Raw genomic sequence first — 19,819 nt, 5'->3', positions numbered from 1 at the left:
GCCAACAAGCTGTACTAAGGCGATGGGGTAAAATACTTATTCCACTCATTTACATGCAAATCAATTTATAACTTTTTTTTTTTAATTCTTTATTTTTGTAGTGCTCAAGATTAACCATACATATTGTCAGTCAAATAAGGTATTCAAAGCAATGTTAACAAGATAGTCATTATATGACAGTTTCATGGCACATTTTTCTTATAGATAGGAGGAAACTGTCCTAGAACGTTGGTGGGGATAATACGATGTGTTAGTGTGGTAACTCAGGTTTTCTAGGGTGTTTAGATTGCTATGCGTCAGTAGGTATCTGTAGGTGAACATAAGTGTGTTGCGCATGTGCTGTAGTAGTATGTCATGGTGGTTCGTGTTGCTCGTGAGCCTCTGGCTGGCCTGTTTAGAGGGGCCGGTTATCTTGGGTACATTTAATTGGTCTGTGGTTAGGTTGTTGAGTGGCCAGGAAGAGGTCTGGTGGGAAGGTTTACCCCAGTGTCTAAGGCTCATGGGGGGGGGGGTGATTGTGTGAGTGCAGCACCTGTGCGGGCTTGTGCTCAGGACTGGTGGGTGTGTGCTGTGGCCCGTTTGCTACTGTAGGTGAAATTTTGTGGGTTGCTGAATATGGGGAGGATGCAGTGTCTGGCTAAATACAGTTTTAAATAAAAAGACAATTATTCTCAAACATTATGCAAACTATAAAAAACGAGCTAGCAGGTGTGATCCTTTGCCTTGCGTTGTTATGCCTTTCTTGGGGCCTTAGTATTTCTGTTCCGGGTGTTCAGGTCCCTGTGGCAGTGCTTGTTGCGGCCCTCGGCACAAATGTGATGGCATTATTAGGGTTTAATGTCTCTGTAGGAGCTTGTGCAGCTGGAGGTATCAGGTGTGGAGAGGCCCAATGCTGCCAGGAACGCTGATGGTTCCGTGTGGGACCGGAGTATGTATGTAGCTCCGTTGCAGTTCGCTAGTAGGGTGCCCTGGTTTCCCCAGCGGTAAGTCACACCTGAGGATCGGAGGTGAGTAGTGACTGGACCCAGGGTTCTGCATCATTGTAGTGTTGCCCTGGATAGATCGTTGAAGAAGTTAAGTGAGGAGTCTTCAAAAGTCAGTGGGGTTTTCCCCCGCAACGCTTTATCCAGCGTTGAGGTGCATTTAATTATGACGTCTCTCGGCTCTGTTGAAGAGGATTTAGCCGTGCTTGTGATCCGGAATATGCCGTTCAGGGTGATTTTCTTGGCCACCGAGGGAGAGAGGATGGAGGTAAGCAGCCTCCTGACGTAGTGTGGCAGCTCCTCGGCCACTACTGTGGTGGGTATGCCGCGGATCTTTATATTATTGCGGCGCTGTTGGTCCTCAAGGGCAGTCAGGCGTTGGGACAGGTTGTAGTAGTAAGTGTGAAGTTGCGGGATCTCATCGTTCAGGTGATTCACTGTGGTGCTGACATCCATGATGTCTTCTTCTATTGTTTTAATGCGTGTAGTGTTAGCCTGGATCTCCGTTCGTAGGGGCGCCAGGTCAGCTGCCATCATTTTGCGTAGGTCTGAGAGGAGGATTTTAAGATCCCCTTTGGTGGTCGGGCCGAGCTGTCAGCATGTTGCAGGCTTAAGGAGGATTCAGTGTCGAGCTCATTCACTGCCTCGCGGCCCCCGTTGAGCGGTTCTCTTGTTGGTGCCCCTTCCTTGCGTGGGGTCTCCATTTGTGTTGTTGTAGTTGGCGTTGGGCTCTGGAGCATGGCCCCTATGTCTCTGTCGGGCTTTTGTGTCCAGCGTCTCTAATTCGAGGTGCCTGGTAGTGCGGTTGGTTCTGGCTTGCTTAGGCCCTGTGCCTCAAGGAAGTGATCAAGCAACGTCTCCAGGCCTTGTGGCGTCGGTGATTGGTAGGCCCCAGTTTTGCGCCTCTGCTTATTTTGTCGCTGGGCGTACTGGAAAGGCATCTAATTGTGTGGGGTGGCTTCCCGAAGTCGATTCCAGGGGTGGTAAGGCTGGATGGCGTTTCTGGGCGATGATTTAAGGGGATTTTGTTAAGGCCTGTGAGGATTCAAGCGTTGGCTCCGCTCCCAATTTATTACTTTTTTTACATTTGTTTTTCTGTTTTTTTGTTTTTTTTTTGTCATTCTGTCTCTCACTGTTAAAATACAACTACCATTAAAATTATAGACTGATCATTTCTGTGTCAGTGGGCAAACGTTCAAAATCAGCAGGGGATCAAATAATTTTTTCCCTCACTGAAATTATCTAAAATTAGTATTTATCTGTCCCATATTCAATGGGTAATGGCTGTTTAAAATCTTATTCTCCTTCTCAAGAGAATAGAAACATGAGTCAAAAAGTCATTTTGACCTACTTAAAAAAAAAAAAAAATATTATAAATGATTAGAAAACTATGGTAATGTAGAAAATAGAGTTGAAGTCGTTTATGGGTTAATATATTTTCTGCTCAACATATAATGAAATAATTGGCTCAATTTTGTCCTCTTCCACATTTTTAATAAAAATAAGAGCACAGTTCGTTTTCTAGGAGTACCGCTCTGAATCAACGTATGATGTAAATTTAAAGCTCTTTGTAAAAAACATTTTTTCTCTATATCTTTTTTTATTTAACAGAATGTTGTAAATCTAGGAAATGTGTCATTTGCATAAATAACTTAGACAATAGCGAGAGCTACTTTTGTTTTAGGAGGTATTAAAATAAGTGTTCTTTTAGCTCATTAAAACAAGACCAATAAGATTAAGTGGTGCCTAGTATGTCCCTTTGGTTATTCTATGGGCGTCTTGTTTTGTACGAGCATATTCTAAAAAAAAGCCCTTAATGAAAAATAATGAAAATAAAGTCTATAATGTCTGCAATTCATATTTTATTATAATTTCTGAAAGGAGATTTGAGGGACAGGTAGAAAACATTATTTTCTCTTACTCCATAGCTATATGCAGTTGTGAATTATTAAACTAAGAAAGATGAAGTGAAAAATTGAAAAATATGGACGCAACTAAAATGTACGGGTAATGCAGTTATTATTATTATTTTATTATTATTTATATAGCGCCAGCAAACGCCATAGTGCTGTACGCAGTGCTAACTAGAACACTGAAAGGCAAACGAAAGTGTCAGGCAAATTTATGTAAGAAGAGGTCTCTTCAAAAAAAAAAAAAAGTGCCCTTATTAAAACCTCAAAGCAAAGGTCTTTAGGACATATAATTGAGTGTGTGAAAACATGTGACAGATGTTGGATGCCGTCCAAAAAGCATAAGTCTCCCAAGCTGAACTTTAACACCAGGCCTAGTCCTAACAGCTGTTCTCTCTTTTCTATGACAATCTGGCGGTGCTTTGGGGACAGAGGTCACTAGCAGGTCAGAAGCAATTTGACTTCTATCTGTAGGTCATGGACAGGATTAAAGGTAAAATGGAGTGAGTGAGAACTTGAGCAATCTGCAATGCAATAAATGGAGGTTTTAACATTTCAAGTGCCGTAAGAGAATAGTTCCATACTGGTTGTACGAAAGGTTTAAAGGTTGCGCCAACCCTTTTTCATGCATTATTTTTTAATTAATTTTCTTTAGGGATATTTGACATTTATATTCTTTAAAACATTGCTTTGCAATACCTGAAAACAATTTCACAAATTAAGATCACACTCAACACCTATCTAAATGGTCGTTCGTTAACGCTGCAGTCCTTATACTTACTGTCTTTAAAATCGGAACCTTTCCTGCCTCTGTTTTAATCATCATTGCCTGGTCAGTTGTCAAAAGTTGGTTTTGATTAGGTGAAACGTAAACAGATGGAGTTCAAAGGTGAAAGGAAGCAGAACATTCCATACAAAATCTATTAAATCCCAGTTTACATATGGAATTTGCACGCCATACTCTTCCAATTGACGTTAGGGGTTCTGTTATAACTTTCTGTGTTAAATATTGTTAGCTTGCATGTGTGAAGCACATATCCCGTTTTTTAATTTAATAAAATTACAGATTACAATAGAAACCAGAACATTAAAATGCACCTTGTTACACATCGACGGCTGTCAATCAGACAGTTGGTCCTTTTACTTCCTGGTAGTTTAAATCCATGCAGCTAAATTCAAGTTTTAGGCAGATTCTCAGAGCACCTGCCTTGCAAGGAAAGGGGAGGAGAGCACTTGCAGTAGCTAGTAGATAGTAGATCTTCAGCTATTGAAAGCCAACATGTCATATACACCCAAAGAAAACATACAAAACAAATTAAATGTATTTATTATTTGTGGTATGTCCACTAAATTGTTTTTTGAGTGTTCCTTTAAATGACACGTAAGCGTACCCTCCTAAAACCAGTTAACTTGCTCTTTGTGGTTGTTCTACTAGGATGCTCTGACAATAATGTGCTCATCAGTTAGGATTATCCTGCTTGGTGGGAAGAATGTTACATATGTAGGATGCCCACAGACATATCAGAATGGCACACCTCATTTCAAATGGACGAAGAGGGACAGTTTTATTTCAAGTTCTGTTCTGATAAATTTTAGGTGACTTACTAAAAACTATTTATTCAAATAAAATGAAATTTTAATAGAAAATAAAAAAGTAATTTAGAACAAGAACAATGTATCTTATTTACAGAGACTGATTTCTAAACACCATAATACATAATTAGTTTCAAGACACAATTTTGGGAGTACTAATGCTTTTTTGCTGTTAGACACTCAGACACACCAACAATATGGAAACAGGGACATTGAGATAGAAAAGAGGGATTTGAGCCCAAATTAGGGACTGTCCATCCTAAATAGGGGCACTTGGTAGATATGGAATGGTAGCGCTGAAGTACGAAAGCCCACTACAGCTACTGCCATTGCACCTATTGTTGTAAACTGCTAAACCCAGTAAAGGGGAATGTCACTTCCCATGGTTTTTAATACTATGCATTATATTTTACAAACTTTATATATATATATATATATATATATATATATATATATATATATATATATATATATGGAAATTAAAAGGAAATCTTGGTTTCTTGGTTTCCTGTTAATCATTGTTCTAAGCTCCAACATTTGCATCTGACAGTCAGCCTAGAGAAAACCTAGAGAAATGAGGAGGAACACAAACATTTGGGCTTATGTATAAAAGTGTAAAGAAATTTAGTCTACAGTACTAAAACTGGGACAGTCGTCATGGAAACCAGTGGAATCAGCAGGCACATTGCTTTATTGACTTCACCCCTTTTACATGTTTGTGCCACTTTTTAGACCAGGCTTCCCCAAACTCCGGCCTTCCAGATGTTGCTGGACTACAACTCCCATGATTCTATGAATGAAATAGATACGGTGAGAATCATGGGAGTTGTAGTTCAGCAACATCTGGAAGGCTGGAGTTTGGATAAGCCTGTTTTAGACACTTTTTAAACCTTTTAAACATTTCTGTTTCTCAATCTCCAGTGCAATATATGCCCTGGCTATGCCTGGGAAATTCTTAAATTTAATTTTCAAAGAAAAAAAAGAGTATCTTATAGCAACATTATAGTTATAGGTGATTTTCAATATGATCAGTGGAGCAATTAATCTGCCAAAACAAACCTGTCTTGAAATACCATTTGTCTGTAAAGGCTATAGCAACATTTGAACTGTTTGTTATTAAGTCTAGTCAAAGTTCATATAACACGTCTCTTCTTTACATGTTCACAGTAAGGAATATTGTAGTTTAAAGATGATCCATTTTTAATGCACCAAATAGATGAAGTGTAAATAAATATTTCATGCAGAATTTGTCTCTCATTACTTTTTTAATCTTTATTTTTCTGTTCCAGCAAAGCCAGTTAAACTCCTTTCTTTGGACTATAAAACGTGACCCTCCCTCATACTTCTTTGGCACTATTCATGTTCCTTATACAAGGGTTTGGGATTTTATCCCAGAGAACTCCAAGAAAGCATTCCAACAGAGCAATATTGTCTACTTTGAGTTGGACTTGACAGACCCCTACACAATTTCTGCTCTGACCAGTTGCCAGATGTTGCCTCAGGGGGAAAACCTACAAAGTGTCCTTCCTAGGGACATTTATCGCAGACTGAAACGCCATTTAGAATACGTTAAACTCATGATGCCCTCTTGGATGACTCCAGATCAAAGGGGGAAGGGGCTTTATGCGGATTATTTATTCAATGCGATAGCTGGGAATTGGGAAAGAAAAAGACCTGTATGGGTAATGCTGATGGTGAATTCTTTGACGGAGATCGATATTAAGGCAAGAGGGGTCCCAGTGTTGGATTTATACCTTGCTCAGAAAGCTGAGCGTCTCAAGAAAAGAACAGGAGCAGTAGAAAAAGTGGAAGAGCAATGTCATCCGTTGAATGGGTTGAACTTCTCCCAGGTAAGGTCATTGGAATAATTAAGATGTTACTGCATGTCTAGTAGTATACTAGTTCTTGGGTTAATTTATTTTATTGCCGAAGAACACATGCATATATTCTCTTAACCCCCAACAATAAAGAAATATACAAATATATATATTGCCCACATCGTCGCCATGCCAAAAAAAAACTTTGGCCTACATCAAATGCCTATGAGCAAAATCTGAAATGTGTCAAGGTGCATACCTGGGTACTTTTGGAACAAGGCAGATCTTTCTATAAGCTATGATGTTATCTGGTACAAAAACACTCAGTATCTCCATAGTGTAAATATACCATGCTTTCTCATATACTTTGCTAAATGGTGGGGCAAGTGAGTCCCTAGATTTTATAACATGGTACATCACTGACACTATCAAGAATAAATAAGCAAGATGCATGATATACACATAACTTACAATAATCAGGATATGGTTTATCAGAAATATGTTTTTTTTTTAAATTTCATATTCAGTTTGTTTTGGTATACAATAAGATATGTCTGTGATATATTTCCTAAATAATATATATATATATATTTAAACTATGGAGAAACTCCCGCCTTCCAGATGTTGCTGGACTACAACTCCCATGATTCATGAATGAAATGTGTATATATATAAAAAACAATAGAAATCTTTTCAAGTGGTTGCAATTGATTTGGCTAGTTGTAGTTCGTGAACCATTTTCCAAAATGTATGATTGTATCCACTGATATTTTCACTCAAAAAGTTATGTAAGTAAGAGCCATCTTCTAAAATAAGAAATATTAACCTTATGGATTTCTTAACTAAGCAAGTCCATGGTAAATATGCTGTATTTAGCACTGAATTAATATGTACATGGTTATGCCACATTATTGAATCTACATTTCAATTAAACTACAACATTGTAAAATTATTACAATAGAGAGAGAGAGATTTAAGCTGAGCTCAAGAATATTAATGTATTGATTTGCAAAATTAGACATGATGAAGACTTTAAGTAATTTTAGTTATTTATTGGAATTTTGGTCAGCTGTACATTTCACAGAATCCCCTGCTTAGTAATTTCCAATTAAATTCCATGGCCAGCTTCCCGTGTATGAGCAGAGCAGCTATAAATTACATTTCAGCCATTGAAAAATAATCATGAAAATCACTTCATGCCTTTCATAATTGTGCTAGTTATTAATAGTTGATAAAAAAAAAGATTCTATAGATAATAGCGAAACAGCCACAAATAGCATCATTCATGGAAATTCATTAACTTGGCTGCAATCAGGGCATGATATGTTCAGGGGCTAGGACCAACCAGAGGGATAGAAATATGTCTTTAAACCAGACCACATTAATGAGTCTCACTGTCCAGGCTCCTGAAGAGATCAGACAAGCTCACTATCTCCTCATGTAACAGTGATGAGCATGGAGGAAGTGATTTTATGTCACTTCCTCCCAGAGAGCACAGAGAGCCGTGTGAGAAGAGGAGTTTTCTGCCTGCTGCAGGGGGCTCCCACTGAACCCCAGGGAAGCCACCTTTCTACAGCAAAAAAGGTATGAATATAAGAGGAAGCCATAACCTTTTAAGGACGGGGGCAATTGCCTGACATTGTCCAAATGTGTGTTGTGTTTGTTTCTTTTTTTATTTTTGTAGTGCACGTGATAACAAACAAGCTTGCGATACCACAATAGTAATAGCAAGTGAAGTAAAACAATTGTAGGAGAAACATTGGTATGGTATCAGAGACATTGGCACTTGTTTTTTTGTATGGATTCATGAACACGTTAGGAACAGTGGTTAACGTCATGAAAGAAAAAACATTATAAACAATCACATGGCAACGGATAAAACTGTACATTTTTGGTGTTGTACTTGGCTTAATTCGGTGAATGGAAAACAGGAATGGTACATACTTCGTGTGACATGGATCTACGCTTCAGTGGTACTGGCCGAGAAAGTATGACCTAGGGCAGGTGTTGTCTGTTATGCCTAGGTGTAAAACTGACATGCTAGGCCCAGAGAGAAAATGTACTGTTGGCTTATCTGAGCTAACCAAATAGTTGTAGGAGCTTATGTGGGCTGGGCCTTGGAAGGGGTAACTCACATTGCCATCTTGACCTCTAGGAGGCAGTACCACTACTGTAGAAAACAACATATATAACGCAGGGTTATCTGAACATGACTTTTGCTGGCGGTTGTTAACTCCATCCAGTGGTGGAACTACCGCAGTCTCAGGACTTGCAGCTGCGACCAGACCCGTAACTCCAGGGGGCCCGGACGCCCTGCGGACTCCTGCGACCGCGGGTCCCACCGGCTAAATAATGCGTCCCCGGCCCGCATGGTGTACTAACCGGGCCGCATTGAAGGGGGCCATGGGGTGGCCCATGCTGTTAGGGCCACCCGATGGTATGTATTTCCAGGGGGCCCGGTCAGCGCTGATGTCAGACGCTGGGAGGAAGTGACTGCCACTTCCTCCCAGCAACCACCGGGAGCCGAGCAGGAGGAAGGAGAGGAGGGAGTCAGAGTGGGAAATCTGACTCTCATCAGACTGAGCCACTGGACCCCAGGGAAAGGTATGTGTGTCTGTACGAATCTCTGTATGTGTGTGTGTGTATGTCTGTCTGTGTGTCTGTGGTGCCCTTGATGATTTAGGTAGGCAAAAGAGACCATCAGAGGATATTTTCTTTGCCTGCGCTGGCGGTAGAAGCGAGGCGACCAGTCGTCTTGTATAGTGGGGGAGTTTTTCCACAGTTATAGTTTCGGGTATGCCCCTTCTCTTTAAATTGTTGCATCTAGTGTGGTTGTCCAGCCCTGCTAGTTGCGAGGTAAGTGCAAGGAGGACATTTTGGGTAGTTTGAATGGATTCCTTCATGTCGGACCCATCATGCTTTAGGTCAATAATATCCTGCTCTGAGGCTCGGACCCTGTCTGCTAGTAGTTTTTTATTGTCTGTTAGTAAGTTGGCAATGCCTTGTTTTGTGGCCAGATTTTCCACCGCTGGAGCAGAGCCCCGATATCCTGTGAGTCGCTGTTTTTTTTTTGCAATCTCTTTCCCATTTTAGTCAGCAGGGCCGTCGTATCTCCGGGGTCAGACTCCCGGTTCAGCAGGCTCAGTGGTGAGAGCGGCCCTGTGAGCCACTCAAAGTCATGGTGTGTGGGCGGTTGGTGGGCTGCTGGCCTCCGCTTTAGATGTTTCTGCGGTCAGAAAGAATGGCATGTGTCGATGCCGGAGAGGTTCAGGAGGTAAGTGCCCAGAGTTTTACAGTGCTCCCCTGGAGCTGCGAGAAATGGTGTCCACTCGGTCTCGACGTGAAGCCCCGCCCCCTAAAGGTTTCTTTTTTAAGTGTTTATTTTTTAATTTATTTTTTATAGAACAGAAATTATACTTTCTTTTAGTATCCCACAGTATACCTAGCAGAACATTAAGTATTAATAAAATGTAAAAAAATTGTGGGGGAAAAGGGTGTGCTTGTAATATTTTTACACAGTAAAACTAGGTAAAAAATATATGTCTCATATGTCTAGGATCTAAATTAATTTTTGGTAGCATCACACTAAACCTATACCAACTCTACCCCTAACTGTTCACCAACGTGGTCCTAAAATTATCCCTAACACAACAATAACCCTTACCCTACACTAACACTACTCCTAACCCTAACTCAGAGGGATTTCAAGGGTTCTGTAAGCACCATTTACTTTCTGATTGCAGCATGCGAAAGAGATCTCCCTTTCATAATGCAACTCCTACATGGTGTCCTTGCCAATCATGCCGTCATCAATGATGGGCAGCTGGCAAAGCCCAGTGCCAAGCATAGTTGGCAGAAGGGCATGCAGGAAGACCATCTCAGGGTCTTTTCAGACCCTGGGAATCTCAAACTAAAAACTGTGGTGATTAAAAAGGAACACTATAGCGTCAGGAATACAAACATGCTATATCATCCTATAGTTTTCAAATCGCCGTTTAGGTTGCAGGCTCCCCTCTCCTGCCTTTAAAGATGATTTTAGGCACATTATTTCCATCATCACGCTGGTCTCGCCACGGCTGGTTACACCACCTTAGCTTAGATGATCAAATTTTACAATCTCAGCCCATCTAATACTTTCCCATAGTAAAACATTGGGTGGCTATGGCACATGTGCGACAAAACACCACGCTGCACCAGTCAGCATTTTCTCGGAGATGCATTGGATTAATGCACACTTTGCGAGCTACATACAACTCATCTACCAGTTTGGAACAACCGAAAAGGGTCCCAGCTGAGAGACGGGAACCCTGTTCTCACCAAAACTAAAGGTTGTTCCATGACAATCAGATGACCTTAAAAACAGTATGTAGAGGATAGCATGGAACTTCCTAATGTCCTAATGAGTGTCCAGTAAAATGGCTCCATGTATGTATATATCAGGGAATATGTATGAGTTTGCAGGTCTACACAGATCTAGAGCTGTATGCCAAGGAGCCCCACACAAAAAGGTTCTGAAGAAGCCCCACAGTATGTGATGGCAGTTCTAATCATTAATGAAGCTTTTTGGAGAAAGCTGTTAGAAATCATGTTGCTGATTTTGTTAATTTGCAGAATAGATTAATTTGTTTATTCTACTAATAGTGAGTGTTGAACTCCATTTCTCATAAAACCCTGCAGAACAGGATGGTCACAATTAAAAGTACATTTCAGCCACATAGGTTTGCTGAAAATTTCAGACTTTTTTTTCCATGTATAATTTTTATTGATATTTTTATGGAAAATACAATAAAGACATTGAAATATAAAGGCTTATATTTTTTAACGTCAGTTTTCCCATCTGGTTTTAATGAATTATAGAAGTACAGTATTGCATTAACAAAATGTAATGGGTCAACTTCAACCTAGAGCTATCTTTTAAAAATAATAGCTTGTACTTTGGCTGGAACAAGAATAGTTGTAACAAAAAAAATATACAAAAATAATATAAATAATGCAGTTCTCCCTTTCTAGAGGGCATTATGAATAAGGTATGGTATGAAAAAGTCTTAGTTTAAAATTTGAAACAAGATACCAGAATTCTGGGACTGTACAGAGGTAAGAATAATCAACAAATATAATTTTGATTCATCATTTTCATCATCTGAGCGATATATTTTTTATGGGAAATATAATGTTACATGGAATAAGAAAGCACTCAGGTGCTAGGGTTTATGGCATTTCTCTGATGATAGATTTTGCTGTCAGTATTCATCATTCAACACAAATATCAAGCTTGAGAACTTATTTTAGTATGTGTGGGTAAAAGTCACTTTGATATTCTGCAACAAATTGACTATAATTCGAGATTTAGATCGATAAATGGCTTGCTTGTTAAAATGTTAAAAAGTTTTATTTAAATTACAAAACAGTTGATATCTCCAATAAAGTCATATAATTTAAATTACAATCTGTTTAACAAATTTAGAAAAAAAAAAAAGTAAATTTGGTGTTGCTCAATGGGCACTTCGATCACCAAAGTCACAAATATTCTTTTGATAAATAATATTGTCATTTCCTATCTATTTTATCCTGATTTGAGATGTTTGACCTGCGGAGCATGAGGTTCGAGATCTGTGCAGAATTAGTTTCACATGAATCCACTGGTACAAATGACAACTGGCATATGATGTGAATATGTTGAGCACTATGTGAATACTTTCCAACACCTCCAGGGACACAATATATACTCATCAAATACTGGCAGCCTAGTCGGGCCCATATACTGCAGTCTACACAGGCAATATCTCATTGGGCCAGTCAGCCCTAGAAAACATTTAGACTATGGTCATTGCTGAGTTTGCTGCCTTCTGTATTCTGCCAACAGACATGCCAAATAATGTCCCACTATTTTAATTTGGAGAAGATTGTTTTGAGGCTGTAGCCCACAACCCTTGTGTGCTCGTTGTCTGGAGAAAAATAACCCCCTTGCCTCACGGATCTCAACTAGATCCTGGTTTGAGCTGACATGCCTGACGAGCTCCAGAACCCATGAATTCACTGTAAATACACAAATGCAACTTTATTTCTCAAAACACACTTTAATAATCCCTTCTCTATTTACTGAACTGGGAAAAGGTCTGGGGTTTACTGAACTGGGAAAAGGTTACATCCATTCTAAATTGTACTTTTAAGAAAAGAACAGGGGTCAACATTTCCTACTTCTTCCAAATGTCTGCATTCATGTATAGTCTTGTTGGAACAGAAGTGCTGACTTGTCTTCAAATACCTGGCAATATGACAACTCATAGGTATTATACCTTGTGCCCGAGGATTAAAAAAAATCTTTCAAAAAGCTAAAAAGATGAGGTTTTATCTAAGTCACGTTGATTTTTTATCTACCATGTGCTTGTCTAACTTATCAGCTTTTCGAAAAATTGAGACGCTCTATCTACTGATTAAACATAGCAAGGAAAATTAGAGTTCAATTATATCTATGGTGTGTACCCCACCCATTTCATTACAGGCAACTAAATAAAATGCAACAAAGATTTGCAGGACATGTTTTTCATAAGTGTCTCCAGGTTTAATTGGAAGTTGTGTGGCTGTGTATGCAGAGCTCCTGTTTGAAATCGAGACTGTGCTTAACAAGTTAGATTGGATTATAGAATTTTGATGATATATCCCCTTTAACAAACAATGTAAATTCTAAGATGCTTGAGAGGCCAACAATTCAAATAACCACATCAAAGGATCTCAAGGGTTGGGTATTTGACTGTATCACCAGAGCAACTGGCTAAGTTTGAGATTGCTAATAGGGAAACTCTACTACTGTCTGTAGACCATTGCTTGATTGAGGTACATCTGCTCCAGGGCAAGTACTCACAGAGCTATTTGCTAAAGTGAGAATTGTTGGGAATTTACAGTGAATTTTAAATTGAAGGTAGATATAGTAGAACTGGAAACATGGGTGACTTTTTTCCAGTTTGGCTATTGTGATCTTAAATTTAAAATTCACTTTGAATTCCCAGCAGTTCTCAATTTAGTGAATTACCCTTCCAGTGTCCAATTTATTCTACTTGTGAATATTTTTCAAGCAGAAAGGTTTCATTATACATAGAAAATCTAAAATCAGACAAAGGAAATCCAAGGAAACACCAAAATCAGTTTTTTAAATTTTATTTTATTCATCTAAGAAAACAAATTACACAACAGGGGCTGGACCTCTGTGAAAAAGTAATTGTTTCTTTAGTTACTCCAATCACCCCATTAACCTAATTGAATTGATCAATGAAAGCAGATTGACACAGGCTTGATGACTGTATGTCCAGTTGAATCTAAACATGACATAGATAGAACCTTAAAAATCATTCTGAAACAGGCTACAAAGTTAACAAACAGCACATTATGCCACAAACAAAAGAAATTCCAGAAGAGATGAGGAAAACATATTCAGATGTATCAGTGTGGAAAGGATTAAAAAGTCAAAAAATCCCATAAAGACCAGTGAGAGCCATAATCTGCAAATGGAGATAACTTTATACACCAGTGAATCTTCCCAGGTGTAGCTGGCCTAAAGATAGTCATCCAAGGGCATATGGATGACTCATCTAGGGCATATAGATGACTTATCTAGGAAGTCACTGTGACAGACCTCCTGGCACCCCGATTGGGTGCCTCCGCCAATAGATGCTCCTAGTGCTCACCGATGACTCCAAGCACTCCACTAGATACCGTCAGCACCGTAGACCCCACAAACCACCGCAGCTGGTTGGGGTCTCACAGTCCTCCACCCACCCTGGACCCGAGACCAGGATCCAGCTTCCAGTGGGTGAACCTCTCCTACTCCAGAGAGTATAGCAGGAACAGCTCTTATAATAGCTAGTGATTAGAACCCAGGGGAGTATTATGAGTATAGCAATCCCCAGAGTGAATATAGCTGTCCCCTCCACACGAGACGAGGCTCTATGTTGAGGGTGAAGAGGAACTGATTTTAATGGTGCCACACTTGGCCTTATATGACAATCCCCATGCAAGGGGTACGCCCACATGGACCTTGTAGGGAACTGAGTTACAATATTCACAGACCAATAATAACAGTGTTACAATGCATGATACTCCCACACATAGCATACAATCCCTCCCCTCTGCCTTGGATATAATTGAGTCAGATGCTGTATTAACCCAATTATCTCCAGGCAGAAAAAACACACATTTCTATAAAACCCCAAAAAACACATAATATCCCCACAAATATTACATCCCCCGATATCCCTGATCTTTGACCAACATATCCAAAAATCACCCAGATCAGTTCAGGGGGTCAGGAATTCTATGGAAGTCATTTATTTGACCCACCGCAAGCATAGTCCCATGCCCAAAACAGTTCCAGAAAATCAGGGCTTTCAGTCGGTCTAGTTGTGTAGTTTGAAAACTAACAAACTATCAAATAGAGTCAGTAGCCTTACCTTGGAGCTTGTTCCCCTCTTCCAGACGAATGATCTCACCAAACAGTGCCCTTCTAAGTTGAATTGAATCGAACGCAGGCGATGATGGAAGTCCAGCGGTGTTCGGGAGTTTCTGTATCCGATTTTAGTTCCATGAGATTCATGCCCAAACACCGCTGCCTGCGTTCATGTGAACAAGATGGCCGCCACCTTGTGGTTGTCCATAGGAATTGCAGCCACCCAGACGAACAACTGGAACACTGCGGTGAGAAATGTTCCAACTGCTTTGGAAGTTCGAAGTTTGGCCATATAAGTCCAAAAAGGCACAGTGGTTTTAATTAGGGTTTAACACAGGGGCCATAGTCACACGGTAGGAGGCTGGCAAACAGGCTCCTCCAAAAACCAGTGGCGAGGTTACTTTTGCCACAGTCACAAATACAGTTGTGCTCAAACGTTTGCATACCCTGGGAGAAATTCTGACATTTTGGCATCAATTTTGAAACTATGATAACAAAAATCACCCAAATGGCCCTGATCAAAATGTTTAGCCTTGTTTAGCCTTGTTTAGCCTTGTTCCAGTCACACAAGGTGACATACACATGTTAAAATGGCAATTAAAGGTTAATTTCCCACACCTGTGGCTTTTTAAATTGCAATTAGTGTCTGTGTATTATTATTATTACTGGTATTTATAAAGCGCCAACAGATTCCACAGCGCTGTACAATTAGTGGAGAACGTACAATATACACAGACAAATAAACAAGAGGTAGAGAGAGCCCTGCCTGTAAGCTGATATCTAGCCATTGGAGCTCTTTTATACAAAGTGCTTAGCTAGATGGCCCGTGAGCTTACAATCTAAAGGATACAATGGTGATTTGACACAAGAGGTAGCATTGGAAGTTTGGAGTTGATAGTAGATCTCCAAATGTTGAAGAACCAACTAATGGTCCTTTGTCAGTCTTTAGAATCTGGAGATTTATCTTTAGGGCACTCCTGGCAGAGCACTGATGACAACTCTGGGATAAATAAATAAAAAAAAAAACTCTTTGCTCTACTGTGTTAGTGCAATTATATATTTTTCTGGATAATTGAAGCTATTTTAAGTTTTTTTTAAAAAAAACATCAGACCAGTAAAGCTGAATGAACATCTTCATGTATAAATAGTCAATGAGCTTGTTAGCTCTTACGTGTGGATGCACTGAGCAGGTTAGATACTGAGCCATGGGGAGCAAAAAAAAACCCGTCAAATGGCCTGCATAACAAGGTAATGGCACTTTATAAAATGGAAAATGATATAATAAGATATCCAAAGCCTTGAAAATGCCAGTCAGTACTGTTCAATCACTTATTAAGAAATTGAAAATTCTGGGATCTCTTGATACCAAGCCAAGGTAAGGTAGACCAAGAAAGATTTCAGCCACAACTGGCAGAAGAATTGCTAGGGATACAAAGAAAAGCTCACCAGTAACCTCAGGAGAAATACAGGCTGCTCTGGAAAAAGATGCTGAACAAAAATGAGCTGCATGGTCGAGTTGCCAGAAAGACGCCTTTCGTGCGTCAATGCCACAAAAAAGCCCGGTTACAATATACCGACAACACCTTGACACGCCTCACAGCTTATGGCACACTGTAATTTAGAGTGACCAGATTTAAAATAGAGCTTTATGGTCACAACCATAAGCGCTATGTTTGGAGAGGAGTCAGAAAGGCCTATAATGAAAAGAATACCATCCCCCCTGTGAAGCATGGTGGTGGCTCACTGACATTTGGGGGTGCGCTCTAAAGGAACAGGGGTAATTAATATTTTTGTTCGGTATTTACAGATGAAAATGAAGGAAAGGGACCTCAGTTAAGAAAAAGGATAAATGAGTCATTTATTACACGTGAGTTTACAGAGGAAGAGGTTCTATTTCAACTGTCAAAAGTAAAGACAAATAAGTCAATGGGACCTGATGGAATACACCCAAAGCTATTAAAAGAGCTTAGTGGTGTACTAGCAAAACCATTAACAGATTTATTTAACCAATCATTGATAACAGGAGTAGTCCCAGAAGATTGGAAGTTAGCGAATGTTGTGCCCATTCACAAGAAAGGTAATAGGGAGGAGTCGGGCAACTATAGGCCAGTAAGCCTAACTTCAGTAGTGGGGAAAGTGATGGAAACCATGTTAAAGGATAGGATTGTTGAACATCTAAAAACACATGGATTTCAAGATCAGAGACAACATGGGTTTACTTCAGGGAGATCATGCCAAACTAATCTTATTGATTTTTTTGATTGGGTAACTAAAATTATAGATCAGGGTGGTGCAGTAGACATTGCTTACCTAGATTTCAGTAAGGCTTTTGACACTGTTGCACATAGAAGGCTTATCAACAAACTACAATCTTTGAGTTTGGATTCCAATATTGTTGAATGGGTAAGGCAGTGGCTGAGTGACAGGCAACAGAGGGTTGTAGTCAATGGAGTATATTCGAAGCTTGGGCTTGTCACCAGTGGGGTACCTCAGGGATCTGTACTTGGACCCATTCTCTTTAATATTTTTATTAGTGATATTGCAGAAGGTCTTGATGGTAAGGTGTGTCTTTTTGCGGATGATACTAAGATATGTAACAGGGTTGATGTTCCAGGAGGGATAAGTCAAATGGAAAATGATTTAGGTAGACTAGAAAAATGGTCAGAGTTGTGGCAACTGACATTTAATGTGGATAAGTGCAAGATAATGCATCTTGGACGTAAAAACCCAAGGGCAGAGTACAGAATATTTGATAGAGTCCTAACCTCAACATCTGAGGAAAGGGATTTAGGGGTGATTATTTCTGAGGACTTAAAGGTAGGCAGACAATGTAATAGAGCAGCAGGAAATGCTAGCAGAATGCTTGGTTGTATAGGGAGAGGTATTAGCAGTAGAAAGAGGGAAGTGCTCATGCCATTGTACAGAACACTGGTGAGACCTCACTTGGAGTACTGTACACAGTACTGGAGACCCTATCTTCAGAAGGATATTGATACCTTAGAGAGAGTTCAAAGAAGGGCTACTAAACTGGTTCATGGATTGCAGGAAAAAACTTACCAGGAAAGGTTAAAGGATCTTAACATGTATAGCATGGAGGAAAGACGAGACAGGGGGGATATGATAGAAACATTTAAATACATAAAGGGAATCAACACAGTAAAGGAGGAGACTATATTTAAAAGAAGAAAAACTACCACAACAAGAGGACATAGTCTTAAATTAGAGGGACAAAGGTTTAAAAATAATATCAGGAAGTATTACTTTACTGAGAGGGTAGTGGATGCATGGAATAGCCTTCCAGCTGAAGTGGTAGAGGTTAACACAGTAAAGGAGTTTAAGCATGCGTGGGATAGGCATAAGGCTATCCTAACTATAAGATAAGGCCAGGGACTAATGAAAGTATTTAGAAAACTGGGCAGACTAGATGGGCCGAATGGTTCTTATCTGCCGTCACATTCTATGTTTCTATGTTTCTATGTTTCTTTGTTGCCGTGTTTTGTTTTAGCATTGTGCTTTCTTTATAACCTACCGTTAAATATGAATCCTGGAAGAAATAAAAGCAATGTGTGTTTGTCTTCTCTGTTCATATATTGCCAATTCTCCAAGGGTATGCAAACTTTTGAGCACAAATGTACACCTAATAAAGCATCTAAATATCTGCATACTTGTCTTGCTTTAACTATGATGAGCATTCATGATGCAACAATAAGAATTGACAATAATAGAAATCATGGGAGAACTGCATGGCATAAATCTAAGAGAAACAGTGCTTGTCTTGCATTTGCAAAATAAAAAACGATCAAACAAAAAAAATGCATTGATGATCCCAAAATGTTTGCCTTCAGGGTATGGAACACCTGCCATCACTGAAGGAACCATGAATTATGCTCTATACCATAATTCTGAAGGGGAATGTCTAGTCATCAGGTAATTTTATGAAGCTGAAAAATAAATGCTTTATGCATCAAAACACTTGGACTGACTCAAAAGAAACAATTTTAAAGGGATCCAATTGTGCCAGGATAACAAAGCCGTTTTCCTGGCACTATAGGTTTAAAAGGTGCCCCCGCCCCCACCCAAGGGGCTGAAGGGGTTAAAACCCATTCAACCACTTACCTGAATCCAGCAGCGATGTCCCTCGGTGCTGGGCCAGGCTCTGCCCACACTCATCCCCTGCCGGCTGATGTCAATGGCCGGGCTCGCATTAGAATTTCCCTATAGTAAAGCATTAATCAGTGCTTTCCTATGGGGAAAATCTGACGCTGGAGGTCCTCATGCAGAGCATGAGGACCTCCAGCGTCAAATAACAGACCAAAGGTCTTTGTCGTTTTCGACAGCCACCGTGGGCAGACTTAGAGCTGCAATGTAAACATTGAAGTTCTCTGGAACTGCAATGTTTTACATTGCAGCACTAAGTAAAATAGGGACACAGCACCCAGATGACTTCAATTAGCTGAAGTGGTCTGGGTGCCTACAGTGTCCCTTTAAGGTTTTAGAGCAGTCTAATCAAAGTTCTGATTTGAAGACCATTGCTGTGGCAGGACCTTAAAGGAGCAGATCATGCTTGAAAATCCATAAATGTCAGTGAATGTCAGCAATTCTGCTAGCCAGAGAGGTCCAAAATTCTTCAACAGTGATATGGACCGATCTCCAATTATATTGCTACTAAAAATTATACAAATAGTTATTAAATTGGGGGGAGGGTAATACTTTTTTTTTTTTTTTTTAAATAAAGGCACAGCTGGTATGGTTTTATGTGGTTATATAAACAAAACTAACTTTCAAAACCTGAATTTTGTGTTTACTTGCATTTGCGTTGTCTTATATTGTTTTATGAAGATCTGAGTCCATTCAGTGGGGCAATAATGCAAAAACAGAGAAAACCAGGAAGGGCGTAAATACTTTCTCCTGGAACTCTATTATCAATAGCAGTTTGCTGTATGATACAGGAAAAAACAATCATAAGGTGAACATTGCACCTGATCCATAAAATCAACCACAAATTTAGATCTTTGCTTATCTGTCGGCGTCCCCCAAGGTTCTGTCCCGGGCCCCCTACTGTTCTCTATCAATACT

General features: G+C 39.8%; 1 protein-coding gene across 1 annotated transcript in view; it reads left to right on the top strand.

Moving 5' to 3' along the window:
• The window catches only part of TRABD2A (TraB domain containing 2A), an 87,379-nt gene that overhangs the window by 19,978 nt on the left and 47,582 nt on the right, over positions 1-19,819 (top strand). Inside the window, exon 2 of the mRNA XM_063457286.1 lies at positions 5,776-6,336. Coding sequence (XP_063313356.1) covers positions 5,776-6,336 — 561 coding nt within the window. The remainder of the gene's footprint in view (positions 1-5,775; positions 6,337-19,819) is intronic.

Source organism: Pelobates fuscus, chromosome 5 (genome assembly GCF_036172605.1).
Source record: "Pelobates fuscus isolate aPelFus1 chromosome 5, aPelFus1.pri, whole genome shotgun sequence".
Classification (NCBI taxonomy): Eukaryota; Metazoa; Chordata; class Amphibia; order Anura; family Pelobatidae; genus Pelobates; species Pelobates fuscus.
The sequence above is the reverse complement of the archived record's forward strand: the minus strand, read 5'-3'. Positions and strand labels throughout refer to the sequence as shown.